The sequence below is a fragment of the Fusarium sambucinum genome, chromosome III (genome assembly GCF_050947815.1).
Source record: "Fusarium sambucinum isolate potato_lamoka chromosome III, whole genome shotgun sequence".
NCBI lineage: Eukaryota > Fungi > Ascomycota > Sordariomycetes > Hypocreales > Nectriaceae > Fusarium > Fusarium sambucinum.
Window position 1 is genome coordinate 74949 of NC_139292.1, and position 25072 is coordinate 100020.

Below are 25072 nucleotides of genomic sequence, written 5' to 3' on the forward strand. Positions count from 1 at the left end.
ACCTCCACTTAAGGCTTATTTTACAATATAGAAGTAATAAATATTCATTAAAATGAAAATATTAAACAAGTGAATGCTGAAGTTAGCCTGTTGTAGATGCGGAAAGGACAACAACATTTCAAACAGAGTAGCTAGGATTATTTCGATTTAAAGATCACCCTACCGAGAAACGGTCCCAAGAAGCGATTATGCAGGTGGATCAATGGGACGAAATGGTAGGAAGCACAAGACAAGGAGTGCGAATACGCTCTGGAATCTGTCCACGCTTTGATGGAATAGAGAAGACGGGGAAACAAGTAGAGGAGTAGATGGGTGTCTAAACGGACATAACAGCAGCAGAGCATTGGGGACATTCCAGCAAGCCTCTCGCTTCTTGGAATCTTGTAAATGGTGCATCAGCCCGGCCTAGGCACAGTTGCCCGTCTAACCCTAGCTCTAGAGGTTATTAAACACGCTGCGATGAAGTTTGTTCTTGAGAATGGTAGTTGTCCAAACAGAACACAACATCTGTCTTTGAAGGCAGGACAGTCGTCCACTATTGACTCCCTCAGTTGCGAGAAACTTAGCAAGCACCACCGTTGGGATCCGCGCTAGTAGTTGGTTAGAGATTCTTACTATTGCAATAAAACTCGGTATGTTGGCAACATACACTGGGCTCTCAGTTGTCGTGAGCACGCCGGCCACCCTCGCAGCCGTTGATCTTACGGTTCAGGTAGGAGTAGCAATTGTACTAGATCAGGGTCATGGAATCTCCTTTGACACATTTAATCTAGAGCACAGCGTGCTTGCCGGAGCCAGGAACGGAGATGATGTTAGTCTTTAGATCGACCCCTCCTACTGATAGTATCTGGGTGATAAAGATTACACAGGCAGGTGAAAGGAATTAACATCTAACGTTATATATTATTCCCTGGTAGTAAGTCCAAGTTAACCCCCACATATTGGCATGGAATTGAATCCTTTCTAATTCATGCTTATAAATGGATGCTTATAAATGAATATTTCGATTATTAAGCTCCTATTATGACGTTTCAATGAGTATAATTAGATTGGTGAAATGACTTCTGCAGCTTTTGGCTCTAAACCTCGTCGAAAAAGGCTTTATTATTTCTTCTACGATTTTAAACTTAACTAAACTAGTAAGTTAAACTGAAGCTCGTCGACATGGCAGACTTTCAATCACCTCGAACTATTGTTGTCACCGGTGCCACCGGTAACCAAGGCAAGGGCACTATCCGTGCTCTATTAGCCGCCGACGAGGATTGGAATATTCGCGCCCTGACGCGAGACGTGAGCTCGTCCTGGGCCAAAGCACTCCTGGAAGAATGCTCCGACGACGTGAAGGCAGAACGCCTCAGTCTTGTCCAGGGCAGCACATATGACCTTGACAGCATCCGGTCGGCTTTTGTCAGGGCTTATGGTGTCTTCGCCGCCACATCAGAGATCTATCCTGGTAAGGTCTTAATCGAAGAGGCGGAGATGGCCCACGAGATCGTGGCAGGTCGCAATATTGTTCTTGCCGCTAAAGAAGCCGGCGTCAAACATTTTGTCTTTAGTAGCCTGCCTAATATGGACAAAGTGACGAAGGGCAAATTTCCCGGGATTCACCATATGAATAATAAGCATGCAATTGAAGAGTTTGCGAAAGAGCACTTGAGCGTTGTGACTTGCCTTATTCCAGGTTCGTTCATCCAAGAAACTCGTCGAAAGACTTTAACTCATCGCGCATTTCTTTACACAGGATTCTTTTACACGAATTTGAGTTGGGCTCATTACAGTCAACGTCGTTGTAAGTGAAAGTGATATCTACATAATGTATTGCAACAAGTATGGTTCATTGACTAACATTCATGATACTCTAGCGGATGGTGTGGTTGAGTTCCGTACTGCCATTCCTAGCGAGCAAGTTACGCAGTGGACTGACCCAAGCTACGATATGGGCACTTTTGCCGCTAGTAAGTCAACCTCTACAGAAGCAACCAACAAAATCGCTGATTCAGCTTTTCAGAGGTTCTTGAACTAGGCCCCGAAAAGACCGCCGGCAAGACATATCTTGTGTTAAGCGAGCCCATCAGTCCCAAGGAAATGGCCCGGGTATTTACAGAAGTCACTGGACAGCCTGCAGTGCACAAGCCTATCACTCCACAGAAGTTTGGCGAGATGGCAGCCCCCTTCATCGGCCCTGCCTTCCAGTTGGATGCACAGAAGATGATGGAGTGGGCGTCTGTGGTTCCAGCCGGCAAGGTCTGCTATGGAGCTATGGAGTACAAGAAAATGGACGACTCGCCTAGGGAATTGGGACTAAAGGCTAGTACATTCGAGGAGTGGCTGAGACGCAGCGGATGGAAGGGGCCTGAGTAGGGCTGTGGGGCTGTACCGTATCATTAGCAACAGCATGCATAGATATTTGCCAAACTTTTTACGGGCAGGAGATAATTTACTAGATAGGTATTACAATCACAAGAAGAATTGTTTGCGATTGACAATGTTAATGAACCTAGTGTGCAAGAAAACCAATACAAGGTAAGTGATTGTTGCGTGGCTAGACAGATGAGGTGAGGTCTATTGATAAGACTGCCATACTATAATCCCTCTTTTGGTTATTGTATGTCTTTTAGGTCCGTCTAAGGCAAAGCGGCGGCTACCACCTCTGGAAGGAGGGCGCATCAAAAAGGGAATCAGATGGCATTGTTAAACATGCCGTCAATCCTATGAAACAGAGTTCTGCTAGTATTTTCTTTATCTACTACCCAGTGACTGTGTTGCTTGTGGGGAAATAAGTACCTGTTTTAGAGTTGGTTGATGAACCTGTTGAAGGGGGTAACTAGACCATAGAGCGATGAGATGGGTACTAGGGTGAGAATATCACTCCGAAGATGTTTTTTACTGCAGTCCACTAAACGATGGCAATTGCTGATATTGTTGACATGCCTAAGACTTCACTATGATTTTCAACCATATTTGAGAGTGCAAACCGAAAGCATGATAGGCTGGTCTAAGATTGAGGCCTACTGTGGCTTGTGTAGATCACTGGTTGAAGACCAGCAGCAGGCGCATGAATAATTAAACGTACAAACAAATATTGATAACAACTATGAGACACTAATTCAGCATGCAATGGAAACGGCACGACTGATTCCAGCGATTTCCATGCTTCGTGGTCTGGATTTTTATCCCGAGACATGGCGCGGTAGTGAAGAGCTGAGACGTCAAGTCCAGGAGCGGGACTAGCCGCTAGAAGAGAACTAGCCAAACTATCAGATTGCAACGCATCGTAATTGGACGATAAACGAGGTATGTGCAGTGTTGCAGGACCTTTGGTGCCTACTACACGTTGGTTCCTCCTCCTGGCGAACCAACGAGTACTACAGATAGTCTATATCTCTAATTCCTTAGCTTCAAGTATTGTATATGAGCACCTACTATGCAATGCTAGCTTCACCTAATAGATACCGCAATAGCATGTGCTGAAAATGTTTAATCGTTGTTTTGCTTGACTAGTGAACTTGGACGAATTCATCCTTATCTGCATGTAATCCGACGCAGAGCCCTCTATTTACTCACCGCTGTATCAGCCATGTTCAATAGATCATTTGCCTCTTCACGCAGGTCTCACTTCAATGTGATAGAGCCATTCAGAACTCATTCCCCCGCCTCCCAAAATCGTAAGATATTCACTATGATGGAATGTAAGCGTAGGTTGACGTGGTGACTTTCAATTCCTGATGATCACTTTGATCACAAAATGTCCAGTTTCACGTCCCTTCCCATCACTGGCATCAAGGTCGATGGCCAAGTCCATCCACGGCCAGAAATCAATTCCTGGGCTAGCAGCAACCCCATCCAACTCTCCCTCTACATCAGGGCTTTGCAGATCTTCCAGGCCATTCCCTTCCAGGATGTCAAATCTTACTTCCAAGTTGCTGGCATCCATGGTCTTCCTGCAGTCCCTTGGGACAATGACCCAGTCCCCATGGAGGCAAGCAAATCGTACAACAGCAACTACGCAACATCAGATATAACCCCCGACTTCTATTGTCCCCATAACTCCATGCTGTTCCCCACCTGGCATCGCGTTTATGTTTTGTTGTTTGAGCAGCGGCTCTGGGAGATTATGGACTCAGAGATCGTGCCTCAAGTCACTGGCTCTCAAAAGGCTCAATGGCAGGAGGCGGCTAACAGCTGGCGATTGCCATACTGGGATTGGGCTGCGGACCCTAGCGTGCCAGCTGTTGTTCGAGGAGAGAGTGTCTCCATCGTGGAGTTTGATGGTAAGACCACGACAACTACTCCCAACCCACTATACCAGTTCAGTACGGGGGCAATTTCAACCTTCCAAAAGACGGGATCAACTCCTCTGTTCAATAATCGGTCTAGCCTCGGACAATGGACTATCTTCAACGGTCCGCCGGTGAGTTTTCTCCTATAGCATAATTTTCAGCGGCCATTGCTAATGACAAGCCGTTTAGATGGCTTACACCTCTAGTACCAGCAGGTGGGGTCTCAGTAACAGTCTTGACAACCAAGATGTCTTGACCACTGAGCAAACCGCAGGTATTCAAAACAACGACCTGGTTGACAAGGCACTCCAAGAGCCCAATTGGTCAGTGATTGAGGTGGGCCCTGACCAAAACATCCCCACTGGCTTCAATGGTTCAATCTTGGACCAAGTCAGTCGCCTCTTTGTTCCGAGCAACTTTGACAACTATGCCCAGTTTGCCACTACTGCTCATAGCGGCAATGAGCCAAATGGCTGGCTTTCTCTTGAGATGATCCATAACTACATCCACGTCTTGGTCGGTGGCCTAGGATGGAACTTGGACCCCTCTCAGACACCCAGTACCGGGCCAGCTCAATATTCCTATGGTCACATGTCTGATCTTGGCACCGCCGCCTATGATCCCATCTTTTGGCTGCATCACTGCAATGTTGATCGCCAGTTTGCTATTTACCAGACTAACAATGGAAAAGGACAGTGGTTCACTGGGGCTACATCGGGTACTGATCCGACCGCCCAGGATAACCTCTATCCATTCCATACCGATACCAAGTTTACTAATTGGAACTCTGACGGCGTTCAAGATTGGACGACGCTTGGATATACCTACCCCGATCTGGCACCTGAGACAGACTCCACGGGCAGAGCTCCTCTCGAGCTTGTTCAGAACACCTCACTGAGAAGTATGGAGTCCTTCGAAGAGTTCTCCACAAGGTTGGTTCTACACAGAATATTGAAGGCCTCGAAAATGATTATGTCATCAACGTCATCTACAATCGTTTTGCCTTGAATGGAATCAGCTACAGTATTCACTTTTTTATCGGCAAGGAGAGTGACATTCCCAAGTCTCCCGCCGATTACAAGCTCAGCCTTGATTACGTCGGCGGTATCCATACCTTTTCTTCCAACTACTGGACCCGCGGCAACAAGAACGGCGTCAACTGTGAGAACTGTCAGAAGCAGCAGAAGATTCACCAGTTGTCCAAGGGTCAGCTCCCTGTCACGCTTCAGCTCTTGCAGAGAGCTCTGAAGACGGATGAGAGATGGTCAGCCATCAGCCATCTTGGAAAGGACCATATCGTTGACTATATGAAGAAACATCTCCATTGGAGAGCTGTTGCTGTGAGTACTATTCCGTATTTAAATTAGTGTATGTCAAAACTAACAAGCTTTTACTTCAGGTTCCAAATCAACTACTTGATACGGCTGATCTGCCCGATCTCAAGGTTTTCTTCAAGGCTGGAAAGGCGGAGCATCCGGAAACTCCAAGCAAGCCATCCAAGTACTTCGGTTATGAGCATCAATGGGACGTAACTAAGGGCAAGGTTGGAGGCGCAAAGCCCGAGTAAAACCTGTAGGGTATCTAAATGTAGGTGACGTAAGGCAGTCTCAACATCTATCATAGTTTAATTGAGTTCGACATCCTGAAACCACTTCTTCATACGGTTCATATGTGTGGAATAAACTTTGTCCACTCCACCGTCTCATACGCACTTGGCGGCAATGCTCTCAATCCGATAAAGTCCTCCACGAAGATAAACACCCGAAGCACACAGTAAGCAACGCACAAGATAGACGTAACGATAATGAATCCAACCTGAACGCCCATATAAGGATCGTTACCGTGCGAAATATTGTGCGATCTTTTGAGAAAGTCAAAAACGCCTTGCGTCGGCGGTTGCTGCTCCAGATATTCGCCATCCCGATCTCTGCTTCCCTGTTTCTTGCCTTTTCGACTCTTCTTCCATTGTTGGAACCTATGATGCCAGTCTTGGACAGGATGAGGCCTCTGAGCTAGTTCTTGCTCGACAAGACTTGGCTCAAGGCCCTCGGCGAGACGGTTCTGCGGTATAAAGATCCACATACACAACTCCATCCAGAGAGACCCGACAAAGCCATACGCCAGCATGTAAATACTAGCCACGCGCCAAAAGTCACGCTCCACTATAGTAGGAAATGAAAAGTTCCATGCAGAAAGAAAGACAGCGCAGAAGACAAGGATGAATGCGACTCCCACGAGTTCTAAATCAAAGTCCATTCGGAGGAATATGTCGCCTGGGTTCCTATCCCATGGTACATGTTCGACGCGGCGTGAGAAGGGGGAGCAGAGTATTTTGCGTGATAATTCGTTGTAATATTGCCAAGCCAGGTTGAGCGCCGTTTCATCTCTGCTAACGAACTCCAGAGGTGTTTGATAGTATGGCTGATCTGGCTGGCGCCCCTCCTAAACATTTATTAGTACGAGTCCGGCAGTTCCTGGGATGAGTCGTTATTTACCCTTATGATTATGGTCTCTATACTGGTAGAGCTGTGAAGAGTGATGGTCGTGCCCACATCACTTGGCTTGTCTTTCCAACACCAGGCAGTCCCAAAAAGAATAACCACAAACGACACTGCCGTGAGCTCCATTGTAGTTACATGGAGCCCCTGAATCAACCGTGCAATGAAGCTAATGACGAACCAAGTCCCTTGCCATATGGTAATGAGCCTAGGGCTGTTAGCACAAGAGTCGTTGTGTTACTAAAGTTCGACCTTACCTAGCTAACCCATCCGACTTGTTCCTATCTTTGAGTTCTCCAGCGGTTATGTCGGGGCAATCGACATATTTGTTATCTACTAGATAAAATAGTTGTTCGGCGTTGAGGGGTATTGGTTGTGAAAGACCGTCAGCTGTGAGCACAAACCCACCCATATCCGCGAAGAACCCATGAGTGATAGTCCAATGATTATGTCCCGCTTGGTTGAACTTCTAAAAAGAATATTAGTTGCTAGGTGGTTAACAACATTCTAGTGACATACCACAACTGATCTTCGTGCCGAAGACTTTTGCCCAATGGCTAACACTATAATAAATTCGGGGCCAAGTAATCCTAGGCATGCAAGCCCAAATTTGTCCCTAATCGAAGTCCAAGTACTGTCTCCTGGTGCGGGTATGTTGGGGTACACAGAGGTCCAACAGCATAGAAATGTTGTGACCAGACATGTAAATATTATATCATAGGTACCTCTTCCATCTGGTGAGGACGTCCAGCCAACGAACTCGGTTTCGTTTGAGATCATGGGCAGAAATAGGACCTTCAAGATGAGTCAAATGAGATTGAGAAAGCTGAAATTGAGAATTGACAGAACCAACAGCCTATACCGGGGTACTTATGTCCACAGCAAAGTCACAACCAACACACGTCATATTTTTTCATGGGTGATAATGGAGGCCTGCTTGCATCCCCCTGCATAGATGTCTCAGAAGCTGTGCCCACAGCTATGGCTATGTCGGAGCCTGCTGGTCAAATAGTTATTGTTAATTAACCCATTGTACTTCAAGTAGCAATCCGGTGTTGTCATTAAATTGAGAGCAAAGAGAAAAATTGCTAGTCTAGATGTTCATATAGTAGTCAATGTTAGAAGATCTATATAGATCAAGATAGATTAAGTAGTTAGTAGCTGGTGATAAAGTCGAATATTCTGGTATTAATGTGGGTATGGGCGGTACTAGAACGCTTATGAATGGCTGTGTTTTAGGAACCATAACCAGGATGTGCTGTGTTGGTGGCCCCTGGTTACTCTGTTATCTATTTATATTGTCAAAGTATGATCTGATGTACAGGGGCCAGAGCGCGTCGATGCAGCCAAGGTTCTGTTACCGCACTGCCCTTTGCAACTGTCATTCAGCAACTTGCAGATGTGTGAAATTTTATCCAATTAAAGTCTACGATGATCAACTACTCAAGAATTTATTCAAGATATAAAAGTCAACCTAGGGTAGTTTTCGATTGAATGTAAATGTGAATACTGATTTAACCTACTTCTGTGTCCCTTATCATTGACTGAGACGCAGCCACTAAAAACTCATGCAGTTACGGTAAGTAGTAATATTTATTCATCAAATTCACTAAATATTATATTCTACACATTTGCTACAGATTACTAAAGATATCCATTACATCAATTCCAAAGAATGAATCATTCCCGTGATCCCATAATGTCTCAACTGGTGCGTAGAAAGGCGAAATTAGTGGACCAGTACCCTGGATCATCGCTTGGGGTATGTGAGGCTAGAGAATGATTAGAGAGATAAAGTCAAGCAGAACGAAAACAAAACATACAGTGATTGGTTGTGTTGTCTGTCCAGTATTTGGAGCCGCGAATGTAGGAATGCTGGTGGTTTCGGCTGTCCCTAGTGTAGGGAAGCTTTCATCATTCGGTCGATGTGCATTTTGCGATTCGTTGAGCATACCTCGAGATGTCAACTGATTGATGTACTCCCGTGCGATATATGTAAATTCGCTGATGAGAGACCCAGGAAGTGATCCTCCACTCGCAAACTCGATCCGGCTGAAATGTCCTCCTGCAATATCGAGAAGTGCGAGATTGCTTCTTGTATCGGGGGACTTGGGGTCGCTTATGACATGGTCAAACAGAACGAAAAGAGCACAGATCGGAATTCCTGCCAAGATCCTGAGTAGAAGGTTAGATTGATTCTTCTCATACGACCGGTCTAAAAACTCACCATAGAGGTGTGGAAGGCTCCACGTCAACGTATGTAGTTATCTCAAGAATACATCGAGAAATCACTATCAGCAGCTCCCTGTACGAAGGCTTTGCCAAGTCATTTTCGGAGTCCCCGTTGATTTGAAGTTTACTCCGTAAAAGAATGAGCTTGAAGCTGTAGTAGAGATAATTAACCCAAATAGCTATCGAGCCTTTGACTGGTCGACGATACAAATGGGGCTGATAAGAAGTTGCAGGTCGAAGGTCTTCCGAGATAGACATTCGCCATTGCTCCAGATCCTGTTCAAGTTGGCCAATAGTGCTAAGAAAGTAGCTTGGTCCCTTTCCGCAAATACCTGGGGAAAATAATGTCGCCAATGCCCGTGACAACAAGCGGCAATGTCGGGATATTGCGAGAGCCCAATTGAAGGTTCCAAAGTTGGATTCTGGCACGTGAGGTAAGGGTGTCACAATATTGGCGTCGATAAAAACCTGTGACCGTCAGTACAAAATGTCAATGTCAAACTTCAGATACCGCAACATACCGAGCTTCGTCCAAAGTGGAAGCTAGACAACTTCTCTATAGCATACAGAACCCAGAATACTCGATGAAAAGATTTGGCAAATGAACCTTTTGACAGAACAGGTGCCAAATCCTGGGCCATACGAGCTGATTCTGTCATAATCTTCTCCTCGATGGAGAGGCATGGGATTCCCAGTGCGTAGACAGCAGCAGCAGTCATGGCTTGAAGAGCTACCAACGACTTTCCGAATTTTTGTATATCAGGAAGGAGAGGTAATGCCACCGAGAATAATTCCCAGGCCTTTCCTTTACCAGGTTCAAAACTGCCGCCACCATCGTGCAAACAGCCCAAAGCCAGGACTGAGTGATAGAGCGCAGAGAAGGCTGAGTCATTGCTCAAGATGTTGGTGAGGTTGCCTGTAGCGATGGTTGTATCAAAGGATTCTCGGTCTAGATAAGGAAACAGAGGATGAACTCGTTCATAGTATACTAGAGAATATATTAGCAGGCTGAGGTGGAATAGTATGTAGTTTTGATGCACTCACTCATTATATACTTTGCTGCTGTTGCACGGTCGACCAATGGAAGACCTTGTTCTGGGATGTAAACAGCGGATATGCTACTCGTCGGCTTTATTTTGTTTTTGATAATTGATGATATCCTTCGCATTAAATCATCAATTTTGTTGTTTTGAAGTTTCGCAGCAAGAGTTTCCAGTCTGCTGTCGGAGAAAAATGTGACTCTTGAGGTACCGCCTAAGAAAATGTTAAAAAGTCAATTTTAGTGCGTCAAGTAATTTTACGTACTCAATAAGCCGATACCCTGTTCAATAATTAGCACAGGGTCAACACACGCAGTGGGTAATGGTTATGGATTCATGAGCTGTAAGACATGTCTGGCGACTTACCTTGAGAGAGAAGCGTTGCTCTATACCTAGCCCATCATTTGAAGGCATCCCGAAAAGGATACGATCGATGAAAATATCGCCTTCTGAAACGGGCAAAATCTCCTTGTTCTCGCGACATTGAGGCGTCTGATTGATTTAGTAACATGGTCTCAGATTGCTCACTAGAAGTACTCACAGCAACACTTTCCGATGAGAAGTCTGGCTTTGGGGGCTCAGCAGTATGGGCAGGAGTCGCATTGCTCAAGATTAAAGACTTATTGACTGGCAGAATGTTAGATGAGAGTCAAGGCAAGGTACATGCAAAAGTATACCATTCTTCCTCAGTGGGATCTTGCGATGTCCAAAGTGACACGCATCTTTCCGTACCTACTACAAGTCAGCCTCAACGTCACATTGCATCTCGGGACTGATACATACGTGACAACTTGAACAAGGTGGAGGATAACCTGCTTGCAATCAGAAAAGCCTGTCAGACATGGGTGTCGATCTTACCGGAACACCGGATCTTTCTGCTTTTGCAAGAATCACAAGCTTTGGATTTTTGAGGGCCACGGAGTCGGCGTTGGGTTAGGGGCGGAGTTTGTGACATGTTGGAAACCCGCTACTGGAGAAAGGTAGAAAGTTGACAATTCCCGAAGCTGGAGACGGCGTTTCTTTAAGGATGTGGACAAAACCTGTCAGGAGAAAATCTACGGCGCCGACATTCTTTATTGGGTTTAGCTTGAAGAGAAATGGATCTGACTTATCCTTGTATGGACTAGGGTCGGAATCGGGGATGGAAGTGCAGGCGTCGTGGAGATCGCAAAACATGCCTTCAACGCCGTTGAAAATACAACAAGAAGCATGGAAGATGACGTTTAAGAAATTGAAGGCTGACGCAGGCTCATAATTACGTCGGCTTGATAAGAATTGATGGCCATTCGTATAAAGGTATATTAGCTATGTCCATGCCGCCCATCAACCACATCTACCAAACACTACTACCTCACTCGTTTATCTCCAGCTTCCACCATTTCAGCCATGCCTAATCCAACCATGGCTGCCACTCCCAACAGCGAGAGTGAAACTTCGGTGGAAGAAACCACTGGGCCCATGGCTCAGCTGGCTCGAAGATTCTCTGCCACACGCACCTACTCGGCTATCTCCACCAACATCAACCCTTTTCTTTCCAAAGATGCCCGATTGGATCCCAAGTCCCCTGAATTCTCTCCTGAGTATTGGGTCAAGGCTATGCTTCATGCCTTTTCTCAAGACACAGAAAAATTTCCCCGTCACACTGCTGGTGTTTCTTGGCGGGGTCTGAATGTTCATGGGTTTGGTGACCCGACGGATTATCAGAAGGATGTATTCAACGTTGCATGGAGAGGTCCTCTCAAGGCGTTCAATTGGTTCGCTAATCGGCAGCAGAAGATCAACATCATCAATGATTTTGATGGGTTGGTCGAAAGTGGAGAGCTACTGCTTGTGCTTGGCCGTCCAGGAAGGTAAGCTACTAGTCACAATCCCAATCATTGCCTTTGTCTAACAAAAGACACAGTGGTGTTTCGACTCTACTCAAAACTATTGCAGGGCATACTCATGGCTTGCATCTGGATAAGTCTTCCGAGTTTAATTACCAGGGTAACTCAATCCACTCTGCCATCTTTCATCAACTAACTCTTTAGGTATCCCTTTCGATCTAATGCACAAGAACTTTCGAGGAGAAGTCATCTACCAGGCTGAAACAGACATCCACTTCCCTCAACTGACAGTAGGCGATACACTCTTGTTCGCCGCATTAGCACGCACACCTCAAGAGCGAGTTTCCAACATATCGCGCAAGGTCTACGCCGAACATCTCCGAGATGCCGTTATGGCCATGTTTGGTATCCTTAACACTGTCGACACTAGAGTGGGAGACGACTTTGTGAGAGGTGTTAGTGGAGGTGAACGAAAGCGAGTTAGTATCGCAGAAGCCACTCTCGTCCAAAGTACAACGCAATGTTGGGATAATAGCACTCGAGGTTTGGATAGTGCTACCGCTCTCGAGTTCGTCAAGAAGATTCGACTCAGCACTGAGTTAGGTGGTGCTAGTGCAATTGTTGCCCTATATCAAGCTAGTCAAGCAGCCTATGATGTACGTATCTTCGGATCCAGAACTCCAAACGTTCTCAGTTGCTAACTGTTTATCACAGGAATTCGACAAAGTCCTCTTACTATATGAGGGTCGACAGATTTACTTTGGTCCAACAAGCTACGCAACCAGATACTTCACCGACATGGGCTACGAATGTCCTGCACGTCAAACAACCGCCGACTTCTTGACGTCACTGACAAACCCCGCCGAACGTATTGTACGCCCTGGCTATGAACACCTAGTTCCTCGCAGCCCTGACGAATTTGCCGATCAATGGAGGATGAGCCAACAACGAGCAGCGCTACTCCAGGAGATCGCCTCTTTTCAACTTCGATATCCTCTTGATGGAAGGCATGTTGAGAATCTCAAAGATATCAGAAGAACTCAGAAAGCTCGATTCATGTACGTGATTTCCCATTATCGTCATCTCATACCACGCTAACTCTTTGCACAAGGTCCGATAACAGCCCTTTTACGATTTCTGTGCCCATGCAGATCCAGTTGTGCGTTGGCAGAGGAGTCAAGAGACTTCTCGGTGACAAGACGTTCTTCATTGTTACCATCTTGGGAAACTTCTTCATGTCTCTAGTTCTCGGAAGTGTCTATTTCGACTTACCTAGCACTGCCGAAAGTATGAACAGTCGATGTTCGGTTCTCTTCTTCGCCATCTTGTTCAACGGCTTGAGCAGCGCTCTGGAGGTACGTCAGTACACATTTCGTCTAGACCTGTCTAATGTTTTATAGATTCTCGCACTTTACAGTCAGCGACCGATTGTAGAGAAACATGCGAGATACGCTTTATATCGGCCTCTATCCGAAGCAGTCTCTTCCGTCTTTTGCGATCTACCCTCCAAGATCATCTCAACCCTCGCGTTCAACATTCCTCTCTACTTCATGGCACATCTCCGCCGGGACGCCTCATCTTTCTTCATCTTTTTACTCTTTGGCTTCACAACCACGCTGACCATGTCCATGATCCTGCGAACTATTGGTCAATCTTCAAAAACGATTCACCAAGCATTAGTTCCCGCCACCATTTTCATCATTGGCCTCGTCATCTATGCTGGGTTTGTTTTGCCGATTCGAAACATGAAAGGTTGGCTCAGATGGATCAACTACGTCAATCCCATCGCCTATGCTTACGAGGCCCTGGTTGCCAATGAGTTTTCGGGAAGAACATTTCAATGCCTGATGATGATACCGTCTGGTCCTGGGTATGAGGATGTTGAGTCAACGCAACAAGCGTGCTCTGTTGCCGGTGCTGCTCCAGGGCAAGATTTTGTTGATGGTGACTTCTACATTGGAAATGTCTACAAGTATTATGAATCTCATATCTGGAGGTATGTTCTCGAATCCGTCCTAATCTTACGACTTGACTAACTCATTAGAAACTTTGGTATCCTCATCGGCTTCATCATTTTCTTCACTTGCACCTACATCATTGCTGCAGAGTTCTTTTCGTCCAATCCCTCCAAGGGCGAAGTTCTTGTTTTTCGCAAGGCTGGTAAAGGCCGTCGTACAGAAGGGGTAGATGAGGAAGCCGCAAAGTCCGATATCCCAACACACCGAAGTGACAACCATGACATTTTCGACGCAAAAACCGACAAGACTCCCAACCCTGCCACATTCTGCTGGAAAGATCTCTGCTACGACATCAAAGTCAAGGGACAGACACGCCGTATCCTCGACGGGGTAAATGGTTGGGTACAGCCAGGAAAGATCACTGCTCTGATGGTAAGTAGCCTTTCAGAATTACAAAGGCATTTCTAACAGGTACAGGGAGCCACTGGAGCTGGCAAGACTACACTGCTCGACACACTGGCAGATCGCATTACCATGGGCGTCATCACTGGCGATATACTTGTCAACGGGCTTCCGCGAGGCAAATCATTCCAGAGAACTACCGGTTACGTGCAACAGCAGGATATTCATCTCGAAACATCAACGGTGAGAGAGGCACTTCGATTTAGTGCAGTTCTCAGACAGCCCTCGTCAGTTTCGAAGGAGGAGAAGTACCAGTATGTGGAGGAGGTCATCACCTTGCTAGAAATGGACCTGTACGCAGATGCAGTTGTTGGGGTTCATGGAAAAGGTATGCGATGGCTCTATTATACATGACAATGTCGGCTAACATTTCCAGGTCTCAACGTCGAGCAACGAAAGCGACTATCAATTGGTGTAGAGCTTGCCGCCAAACCCGACGTCCTCATCTTTCTCGACGAACCAACCTCTGGCCTTGACAGCCAGACAGCCTGGTCGATAGTGACTCTCATCAAGAAACTAGCGAATCATGGCCAGGCAATTCTTTGCACCATTCATCAACCATCTGCCCTCATCTTTCAACAATTTGACCGTCTTCTCTTACTTCAGAAGGGTGGGAAGACTGTCTACTTTGGAGATGTCGGTCAGAACGCTGCTATCATGACTCAGTACTTTCAGAGCTTTGGTGCAAAGCCATGCCGGTCGGATGAGAACCCAGCTGAATGGATGCTTCACGTTATTGGTGCTGCACCTGGTGCTCACACAGATCGTGATTGGGCGGATACTTGGAATACCAGTCCACAGTTTGACTCTGTTCAGAAAGAGTTGGCTGTTTTAAGTCAATCGAACCAGGCTGGTGTTTCCAATGACCATGATACTCCCTACGCTGCACCATTCTTGAAGCAGTTCCTGGCCTGTACCAGACGTGTCGCTGAACAATACTATCGAACACCTACTTACATTTATGCCAAGCTGTTACTTTGTTTGATCACGGTTAGTCTGATCCTTTTTCGAACACAATACACACTTACTGATTATATCTAGAGTCTTTTTATCGGCCTCTCATTCCAGAACTCGCCTCTATCACTACAAGGACTCCAAAACCAGTTATTCTCAATCTTCATGCTACTCGTCATCTTCGCATTCCTTGTCTACCAGACCATGCCCGGCTTTGTTGCTCAGCGAACACTTTACGAAGGTCGAGAGAGCTCGTCGAAAACCTATGCCTGGTACAACCTTGTATTGGCCAATACCGTTGTCGAAATGATGTGGAACTCTGTAGCGTCTTTGACACTTTACTTGCCATTCTATTTTCTAGTCGGCATGTACGACAATGGACGCGCGACAGATACTCAGGATGAACGTGGTGCTTTAATGTTTCTCCTTATCTGGGCGGTTATGGTGTACGAAGGTACCTTTGCACATATGTGCGTCGCTGGAGCACCGTCTGCCGAAGTTGGCGCGACGCTTTCATTACTGCTTTTCATGATGACACTTGTTTTCGCTGGGTAAGTTTTACTCTGATGCTTTGACTTGACTACTTTCTAACATTCAATTCATAGTGTTCTTGTTCCATACTCTGGACTTCCCGGATTCTGGACCTTCATGTACCGCATTTCCCCCATGACTTATATCATTGGTGCCATTGTCTCAGTTGGCGTGGGAAAGCAACAAGTCCAATGCTCCGATATTGAGTTTTTGCAGTTCCAAGCACCAGCGAACCTCACGTGTGAGAAATATGCTGGACCTTTTGTGGAAATGGCTGGAGGTTCATTCCAAAACCCCGACGCAAACCAGACCTGTTTGTACTGTCCGATTGCGTCAACAGACTCTTACCTCGCTACGCTCACCATCAACTACGACGAAAGGTGGAGGAATTTTGGATTAATCTGGGCTTTCATTATCTTTGACATTTTCGCTGCTTTAACTGCTTACTGGCTTATCAGAGTTCCTAAGACGAACTTCAAGCTTGCATTTTGGAAGAAGTAAGGGATATGGAGGATTTCATGTAATATTTTATTACCCTGTAACTTTCACTGGACCGTTGGTTGGTACAAGGGTGAGTTAGCCAGGGGTCGCCTGAGAGTGGCTTGTTGGACCCGCGACACCAAACTGGTCTCGGTATAACATCCACTGTCAGAAATCAATAGTTCACTTCAGTTTTCAATAGTTTAACCACTATTTAATTTTCCGCTTGGCATTGTAACCGACATTTCCGTCTTGACAGAAGAGTTTATTTAATTAAATGTCTCTCGAAATCCCCTTTTCTCTTTTTTCCTCTTCGTCTCTGTTTTTGAACTACCCAAACCTTGAACCTCTTTGCACATCATGGTCCGAGCTAAGATTATTGCTGCGGCTTTGGCTGCTTACCTTGTCGAAAGCGCCAATGCTGGTGCTTGCAAGCCCAGATCTTCAATGTCTACCGAGAGTCAATCAATCTTGAGCACTGTCTCTTCTGCCGCCACCAGCATTGCGACCGAAGCGTCAACCATCACGGATACATCCACAACTGATGAGACATCTATTGCCATCACCACCACCTCTCAGTTCGCCGAGCCATCGTCCACCACATCCGAAGCATCCACCACATCCGCTGCAGCGCCAGCTGATCCCGTTTGTGGTCAACATGGTACTTGCTCTCCCAGTAGCGATGGTTGCAGGTCTCGCATCGCCTCAAACTCTGCGCTCTATCTTGGAGAATGTCAAGATCGTTGCCACGCCGACGCCAATTGCAAGTCTATATTATATGACAACGTGAATGGGAATTGCTTTCTCAACTCCAATATCGCTCAAGACTCAGGATTCTACCAAGTTTCTTCTCCACAGTTTGAGTGGTACGACAACACTTGCAACATTGAGAAGCGTGAGCCTGACCCCGTCTGTGGTGCTTATGGAGACTGCAACCAGAGCAAATACCAGCCCATGGCCCAGTCAGGCTTCTATACGGCCGCAACCTGCGGTCAGTTGTGCGCCAGCGATCCCTCCTGCGGCTCTTTTGCGTATTTCCCTTCTTTTCAAGGGTGCTATTTTCTTGATAAGTCCCTTTTCAAGTCTGGTTTCTACGAGAAGCAAACATCTATAGGCATGTGGTTTGACCGAGACTGCCAAGTGTCGGATCCAGAAGATAGTTAGTTTTTCTTTGTCTTACTATATACTATTACCTCCAATACACACTCTACATTCCAATACTCCATCTCTACGAGGCAATTGTGACTCTATAAGTCAAGTTCAGATCCTATTATTTGCAATACGGACTTATCGTGTTGCTTATCCGTGCTCTCACCGATCTTTTCTGCCAAGTGTCTTATCTACCCTGTGGCTTATTCTTTTGGCCCGTAAATATCGCAACCCAACCGCACCACAATGGACAACCCACCCTGTGAACCCTTTCCATATCAGCCCCTCAAGCAAGATGAGATACGTCTACTCCATGTTCAGTATGGAAACTCAGACTTGATCTACCTTGACCTTCACACTGTTGCAACCCCAGCAAACCAAAGATTTTGGGCATTATCCTACGTGTGGGGTTCCATAGACAACCCTGCCACAGTTCTCCTCAATGAACAACCATTCAACATCACAAGAAATCTTTACAATGCTCTTTATGAGTATCGACGCCATATATTCACGAATGAATCAAATGTGACAAGTGCATGGTTGTGGGTCGATGCTATTTGCATCAACCAGAATGATCAAGTCGAAAAGTCCATCCAAGTTCCCCGCATGTCAGAGATTTACGGTAAATGCGAGCGCGTATTAGCATGGCTAGGTCCGGTTGACAATGAGGAGGAGACATCAATCTGCAAACTAGCAGAGAAGCTGACCCGTTTCGCATCATCGGTTAACCAAGACCATATCGAAGACAATCGAATCAAAACGTTCATGGAGCTTGGGAAGTCAAATACTGAAGTTGGCTTGGTACGAAGCGCATTGAAATCCATTGGTCATCGTCCATGGTTTCGACGAATCTGGATTCTTCAGGAAGCAGTCCTAGCCCAGAAATCGCCCATTTTGCTTTGCGGGCCGCATGAGCTTGGGTACGACATTTTCTTCAAGACTTGGGTTCTTATGCTCAATCCGTCTGAGGATGGACAACTTCTCTATTCATTCATGGCAGAGAACCCTGTCAGGTTTAAAGCTATCGAATTAGCATACAAGAAGATTTTGCAGAGCAGGAGCGGAACTGATCAAGAACGAAAGACAGACTTGGCCGTTCGAGAAAAGCATTGTGCGATTGACATCTTCAAGCTGTTGAACGAGGCGACCGAGTTGGAGGCTACTGTTCCTCACGACCGTTTGTATGCTCTGCTTGGTCTTTTAGCTTGCGATCCTTTGCCAAAGGCTCTTCAACCGGACTACACCAAGTCTTTTGAAACACTTTGCTACGATTTCGCGGTGTTTATTCTCGAACAAACGAAAGATGTTCGGGTCTTGAACCTAGGCACAGTCGGCTGCTTCAAAGACGTACCCTCTTGGGTACCAGATCTCCGAGAGAACTGGATGGCAAAGGCAAACCTCGCGCCCAGTCTTGCAAGTTCCTTTCGCATATCACCAAATGGAAGGATCCTTACATTGCCTGCAATTCTTCTTGGTGTATGTGTATCGGCCAGTAGTCCCGTCACTCCAGATGAAGAGTCTGCTATTGTGCCAACGTCAGCATTTTTACAGTTTGACGAATCTATCATCGTGCCAGCTGCAGCGATACGTAGAGTAACTCGTATGTCAGTCATGACTGAGTGGCTCAAGTATCACTTTTCAAGCATATATACCGATACTCAATTGGAACAAAATCCCGCAGTTTTGCAGCGAATTATGCTGGCTTACACATGCATGGTCCATAGTCAACCAATCTCGTCTCTTGGTACAAGATATGGTACTGAAGCACAGTTACGAGGTGCATTTGGCATGGTGACAGACCCAATCATCCAAAAGGCCTTGGTTGGTAGCAGTAATTTCGTTTTGCAAGATGGTACGGGGGGAAGGTTGCTTCACAATAGCGACATAGCCTCTGTTGGAGACAAGGTTTGCGTTTTCCAAGGTCTTTCTACTCCTTTCTTGATAAGATCGAATGACGCCGGGGATTGGAAGATCATTGGCCAAGTATCGAAGTGGGAAAGCAACGGGGCATATTTACCTGACGAAGTTCTGGAAGGATATCATCGTTCATTCGAACAATACCATTTGGGGAAAGAGACTGAGCATGATGTCAGAATGCTTGACCTTCAATGAGTAGTTCGAAGGGGCACACGTGAGCGGCATACTGGGGGCGGCAAATTGAGTTACTCTACTACTCGTATATGGGAATGAGTTGGAGATAAATGATCAAGTCTACTCTCCACGAGTGTGTCTGGTGATGGTTGGCCTCGGCCATAAATACAAAGTCCACCAACATCCAACATTTTAATTAGAATCGCTAGGGACACTATTTCCGTGCTAGCTTGTTCTACGGTGAATCGTTCCAGGGGCTAACCAATAACACCAACTCATTTTTGGACTAATATTTCAGCTTCATCCTCTTGAGGTTAGCCATTCTCTAGCTCTCACTGAAATGTCAGAGCACAACGGTGTCTCATTTCCCGAAGCTGTTCTAGCGCTGAAAACACCAGATAAATTTATCGTCCAAACTCAACGCCATGACGCATATTCCAGTCCGGCTACAAAAAACTTGTTTCAGGTTTATTACCATTTACACGAGAAACTAGCCAAGGTCTTTCAGCCTTCAATAGTCTGTATCGGCAACGATTACTTTACCCAATTGCGTATAGCCAACCTTGTTAGGAAACAAACATGATCCGAGAACACGGGGGCCCTCAGACACGAACACCTGAAGTGTGGAGTTATACTTTTGTCTTAGCACCATCGCAATTAAACGACGCCGAGTCAGTGGACTTGTACAGAGTACAGTTGAAGTAACTCGTGTTGTTACCATCTTTTATATAATGATCTGCACTCGCACGATCTGCACTCCCCTCAGATCTTTCATCCACTCTTTTACCACTAGTCACTCTTTACTATTCATTCGTTTACCATGCAGTCGATCATTACCTTTGCGGGCTTGGCCTTTGCCAACCTTGCTGTCGCTGGACCTTGCAAGCCTCTTCCCCAGACTACTGTCTCATCTGTAGAGATCGTTCCCACCACAACGGCTGAGCCGACTGTCGTTACCGCTACCGTTGTCCCTGTCCCTGGTACCTCTTCAAGCGCAGAGTCTTCTGTTGTTGTCTCTGAGAGCGAGACTGGATATGAGTCTAGCACAATTATCGAGAGCTCCACTCTCGCCACTGTTGTGATTCAAGAGACCAGCACTGCCGAGACCAGCACCGCCGAGACCAGCGCTGAGACCAGTGCTGCTGAAACCAGTGCTGTCGAGTCCACTGCTGCCGAGTCCACTGCTGCCGAGAGCAGCACTGAGACCAGTGCTGCTGAGACTACTGCTGCTGAGACTAGCGCTGAGACCAGTGCTGCTGAGACCAGTGCTGATACCACTGCTGCTGAGACCAGTGCCGAGACCAGTGCCGAGACCAGTGCCGAGACCAGTGCTGCTGATACCACTGCTGCTGATACCACTGCTGCTGATACCACTACTGCCGAGACCACTGTTGCCGAGACCACTGTTGCTGAGACCACTGCTGCTGAGACCAGCGCTGAGACCACTGCTGAGGCTGGTACTACTTCTGTCGAGGTTGAGACATCTGCCACCCAGACGACCACTGAGACAGCTGCTCCTACTGCCGACCAGTCTTGCGACAACGGTGGCCTGGACTATGCTATTTATAGCCACCAGTTCTATAACTCTGATCCTCCTCACTTCTCCTCCTTCGACGCCACCTACTTCCACGATGCCACCCCCAGCTACCAAGGCATCACCGAGCGTATCGGTATCCAGCCCAACACTGACTGGACCAAGCCCTTCACTATCTACGAGGGTAGCCCTAACCAGATGTACCAGTACAAGGCCGTCAACCACCGGGGTTTCCTTTACGCTCCCGAGTCCGGTACCTACGAGGTCACTGTCCCCAACTCTGACGAGATCACACTTGTTTGGTTCGGTGACAAGGCCATCAGCACATGGACACGTGCCAACGCCGATCTCGAGCAGGATTACCCCGGTGGCACATCCAAGCATTTTAGCATGCATCTCGAGGCTGGCACTTACACTCCCTTCCGTCTTCTCTGGGCTAACGCTCAGGGCGAGCTGAACTTTATCGCCGAGGTCAAGGCTCCTAGCGGTCACGTTATCGTTAACGGTGATGGGGCTGATAACAAGTACCTCGTCCGTTACTCTTGTGACGGAAACACCCCATCCTTCCCTGAATATTAAGCATAATAAAGTTGTAACCTATCTACTATCTCGATACCACATATTACTTCTTGTACCAAGATTCAATACTTGATAATTATAATATACCACATTCCAGCTTTCGAATTACTGTAACCAATTGTTATATAATTATCATTCAAATAACAAGTACTTATCTACCCATATAATGAAAGTGAACAATGACACAAAATGTGTTTCGCACTATCACATGCACGCCGAATCCCTTTCCTACACTAAGCCTTCCACAGTAACATTTGCGAGTAGATTTAGTGATATGGTAAATAAATTTAGATAACAAGAACCATCTAAACCTCAATACAATCTCAACCATTCGGTTCAATTCAATAGTGTGGGAAGAAACGCATATACAAATGCATATGGCTAGGGTTGCATCCGACTATACCCAAGTAGTACCATCGGCATGACTTACAGTAGTACTCACCCACCACTGCAGCTATGAACCGAGCTTCCTATCTAGACCATGACTGCAACATACCGGCTGTTCAGGGTGTCCCGGATGCAGAAATACTTACTTATGCCTTGTTTTTATAGTCGCTATGAATTGATTCTATCGGCATATCTCCTCAAATAGAATTGTTTGCAACCCCGCGATTGCCATCATACTGCAGGTGGTGTATTTCCCACGTAGCAGCGATCAATAAGGGAACCGGAATGGATCGCATTAGCTCGTTTCGGCAAACAGATCCGTGGAATGAAGCCAATAGTTCTTATAATCTTTGTTGTTATCGTTGAGCTGAAATGCAATGGGACTACTGAGGAGAACATATGTCCACATGACGAGAAATGGGAGATATGGCTATAAATACACAGTGTTCAAGCGATTTTGAAGGAAAATATTGTTTCGATTAACTTCATGACTCGCCTCGAGTCTTGAATAGTAACGATGCTCACTGCGACTTCTTCCAAATTTGTTCATGTACTGTTGACATACCTGACCTTGGGTACCGTTCTTGTTCAATTTGCAGCATGTTTGGCTCTTAACCATTTGCCTGGGGATGCCACTAATCGTCTCTCCAAGCGAGCTGACGATGTGTACTCTCTCGGAGTTGGCAAGGCCGACATCACTGGCCCTGTAGTCGAGTTGAACCTTATGGGATACGCTGAGTTATCCCAGACAGGAACTGGCTTGCGTCAACGACTCTACTCACGTGCCTTTATTATCGGAAACCCAGACAAACCCAAAGAAAGAATTGTTTACTTGGTACTTGATGCCCAGTCCGGTGACACGGCTATTCGACGAGGCATCCTCGAAGGAATTGCAGCTCTTGGATCTGAATATGCTGTCTACACAACCGATAACGTGGCCATCACGGGAACACACTCTCATGCTGGGCCAGCAGGCTGGAACAATTATCTCATGCCTCAGATATCTGCCTTGGGTCTGAACCAGCAGTCTTATCAAGCTATTGTCGACGGCGCGGTTCTATCAATCAAGCGAGCGCATGAAAAGCTCTCCAAGGGCCGTCTCAGCGTTGGCAAGATACGCATCAATGATGTCAACATTAACAGAAGTCTATATGCCTATCAAAAGAACCCAGAATCGGAGAGGCAGAAATACAAGGACGAGGTTGACAAAGAGTTAACTATGCTCATGTTTACTCGAGAACAAGACAAGAAAGTCACTGGGGTTTTGACCTGGCATTCCGTCCATGGTACAAGTCTTCACATGAACAACACTCTTGTCTCGGGCGACAACAAAGGCGTCAGTGCTTATCTTCTTGAAAATGCTGTCCAGGGCACTGAAGGAGCTACGGATGATTTCGTCGCGGGTTTCTCACAGGCTGCTGTGGCTGATACAACTCCCAACGTTGAAGGTGCTTGGTGTGAAGATGGCTCCGGAAAGCAATGCGACTTCAAGGATTCAACATGTGGTGGCAAAACAGAAACCTGCCACGGTCGAGGACCCTTTTGGGGATTAGATGATGGCGGTACTAAGTCTTGTTGGGAGATTGGTCGACGGGTATATGATCAAGCAATCAAACTCTACGATCAGATGAAAGATGGGAGCGGTGATGCAGTGTCTGGAAACAGTGTTTTGGGCTATCACTCATTCCACGACATGTCCGACTACACCTTCACACTCCCCAATGGAAAGTCAGCCAAGACATGTTCAGCAGCTTTTGGTTACTCATTCGCAGCTGGAACAACTGACGGGCCTGGGTACTTTGACTTTAAGCAGGGAGACTCTGGATCTCCAGATGCCAGTCCACTATGGGCCATAGTATCCAAGTTTCTACGCAACCCTACCAAAGAGCAAATCGCATGCCAATCACCAAAGCCGATTCTCATCGACGCTGGCGAGATCACTTTACCTTATGCCTGGGCCCCCAACATCGTCGACATTCAGATGTTGCGTGTTGGGAACTTTTTCATCATTGTATCTGCTTCTGAACTCACAACCATGTCTTCACGACGTTGGCGCGAGGGTATCAGTAACGAGATCCAAGACCGAGGCGGCCTTGGGAGTGGAGTTAAACCTGTTGTTGTGGCTGGTGGGCCCGGTAATACCTACGCTCATTATGTCACTACTCCTGAAGAGTATGATGCACAGCGTTATGAAGGTGCATCGACAGTTCACGGAAGACACAGTCTCGACGCTTACATCAACTTAACATCAACGTATCTCGACTATCTTCTCGGGGAAGATGGTGCAAAGAAGCCTCCAACTGGTCCAGCAGCCCCGGATAACCGCAAGAACTCGCTCTCTCTCGTTACAGGAGTTGTCTACGATAACCCTAAAGCTGGTACTAAATTCGGCGATATCATCAAGGACGTAGCAGAGTCCAAGTTCAATATTGGAGAGACTATCACTGCTACATTCGTGGGAGCCAATCCACGCAACAACTTGCACCTTGAAACTACTTATGCAGCCGTTGAGAAAAAGAATGGGTCTAAGTGGACTCAGGTTCGGTCGGATGAAGACTGGGATCTTATTTTTGAATGGAAGAGACTTGATGGTCTGCTTGGATCTAGTGAAGTTCAGATTTCTTGGGAAACAGGTTGGAAGGATGCCAAAGATGTCCAAGCTGGAATGTATAGGTTGAGTTATACTGGGGATAGCAAGCAGCCTGTTACTGGTAGAATTACTGGGTTTACTGGCAAGAGTGGTGAATTTGAAATCGCCTAGATTAGTACATCTACACTCTCATACATCCACTGCACTTACTGTCGCTCAATCGTATCTTTCAAATTTTGAAAAGATATCATTAAATATTCAGTGGTGATACTCTTCATTCCACAGTGGTTAGCGCTTCCGTTCCAGTACGGAGTTACCCATTGAATTGCGTGTTTGTCTCGCGCCACATACCTAACTTCTCTGGACAATCCCTATTTCTCAATTCCTGTCTTACTTTCAAGCTTTCCAAAATAGCCACAATTTTTAGAAGTGGGCTGGACCCAGTACTAGACTAGAGCAACTGCGCCGTCAACTACTTTTC

The 25072-nt window shown here is 46.4% G+C and overlaps 9 protein-coding genes across 9 annotated transcripts; 7 read left to right on the plus strand and 2 right to left on the minus strand.

Annotated features, from left to right (window-relative positions):
- Positions 1 to 1164: 1164 nt before the first annotated feature.
- On the plus strand, positions 1165 to 2361 carry FSST1_010176 (uncharacterized protein; the record flags this gene model as incomplete). Its single annotated transcript, XM_083233181.1, has 3 exons — positions 1165 to 1681; positions 1863 to 1955; positions 2009 to 2361. The coding sequence occupies 3 exons, from the start codon at positions 1165 to 1167 to the stop codon at positions 2359 to 2361; spliced, it is 963 nt and encodes a 320-aa protein (XP_083079872.1).
- Positions 2362 to 3745: 1384 nt separating this feature from the next.
- On the plus strand, positions 3746 to 5847 carry FSST1_010177 (uncharacterized protein; the record flags this gene model as incomplete). The annotated part of the gene is made up of 4 exons (XM_083233182.1): positions 3746 to 4411; positions 4470 to 5181; positions 5238 to 5620; positions 5680 to 5847. The coding sequence occupies 4 exons, from the start codon at positions 3746 to 3748 to the stop codon at positions 5845 to 5847; spliced, it is 1929 nt and encodes a 642-aa protein (XP_083079873.1).
- A 98-nt stretch (positions 5848 to 5945) lies between these two features.
- FSST1_010178 (uncharacterized protein) lies at positions 5946 to 7558 on the minus strand (the record flags this gene model as incomplete). Its single annotated transcript, XM_083233183.1, has 4 exons — positions 5946 to 6722; positions 6776 to 6986; positions 7036 to 7247; positions 7298 to 7558. The coding sequence occupies 4 exons, from the start codon at positions 7556 to 7558 to the stop codon at positions 5946 to 5948; spliced, it is 1461 nt and encodes a 486-aa protein (XP_083079874.1).
- An 854-nt stretch (positions 7559 to 8412) lies between these two features.
- FSST1_010179 (Zn(II)2Cys6 transcription factor) lies at positions 8413 to 11005 on the minus strand (the record flags this gene model as incomplete). Its single annotated transcript, XM_083233184.1, has 9 exons — positions 8413 to 8550; positions 8602 to 8953; positions 9006 to 9478; positions 9532 to 9998; positions 10055 to 10264; positions 10316 to 10331; positions 10417 to 10542; positions 10592 to 10677; positions 10909 to 11005. The coding sequence occupies 9 exons, from the start codon at positions 11003 to 11005 to the stop codon at positions 8413 to 8415; spliced, it is 1965 nt and encodes a 654-aa protein (XP_083079875.1).
- A 431-nt stretch (positions 11006 to 11436) lies between these two features.
- FSST1_010180 (ABC-2 type transporter-domain-containing protein) lies at positions 11437 to 16282 on the plus strand (the record flags this gene model as incomplete). Its single annotated transcript, XM_083233185.1, has 11 exons — positions 11437 to 11900; positions 11954 to 12036; positions 12081 to 12532; positions 12591 to 12934; positions 12988 to 13231; positions 13277 to 13872; positions 13921 to 14266; positions 14312 to 14624; positions 14673 to 15286; positions 15338 to 15801; positions 15856 to 16282. 11 exons carry the CDS (start codon positions 11437 to 11439, stop codon positions 16280 to 16282), a joined length of 4347 nt encoding a protein of 1448 aa, XP_083079876.1.
- Positions 16283 to 16621: 339 nt separating this feature from the next.
- Positions 16622 to 17425, plus strand: FSST1_010181 (PAN domain-containing protein; the record flags this gene model as incomplete). The annotated part of the gene is made up of 1 exon (XM_083233187.1): positions 16622 to 17425. The coding sequence occupies one exon, from the start codon at positions 16622 to 16624 to the stop codon at positions 17423 to 17425; it is 804 nt and encodes a 267-aa protein (XP_083079877.1).
- A 231-nt stretch (positions 17426 to 17656) lies between these two features.
- FSST1_010182 (heterokaryon incompatibility protein-domain-containing protein) lies at positions 17657 to 19522 on the plus strand (the record flags this gene model as incomplete). Its single annotated transcript, XM_083233188.1, has 1 exon — positions 17657 to 19522. The coding sequence occupies one exon, from the start codon at positions 17657 to 17659 to the stop codon at positions 19520 to 19522; it is 1866 nt and encodes a 621-aa protein (XP_083079878.1).
- A 799-nt stretch (positions 19523 to 20321) lies between these two features.
- FSST1_010183 (GLEYA domain-containing protein) lies at positions 20322 to 21614 on the plus strand (the record flags this gene model as incomplete). Its single annotated transcript, XM_083233189.1, has 1 exon — positions 20322 to 21614. One exon carries the CDS (start codon positions 20322 to 20324, stop codon positions 21612 to 21614), a length of 1293 nt encoding a protein of 430 aa, XP_083079879.1.
- A 904-nt stretch (positions 21615 to 22518) lies between these two features.
- FSST1_010184 (Neutral/alkaline nonlysosomal ceramidase) lies at positions 22519 to 24762 on the plus strand (the record flags this gene model as incomplete). Its single annotated transcript, XM_083233190.1, has 1 exon — positions 22519 to 24762. The coding sequence occupies one exon, from the start codon at positions 22519 to 22521 to the stop codon at positions 24760 to 24762; it is 2244 nt and encodes a 747-aa protein (XP_083079880.1).
- Positions 24763 to 25072: the final 310 nt, after the last annotated feature.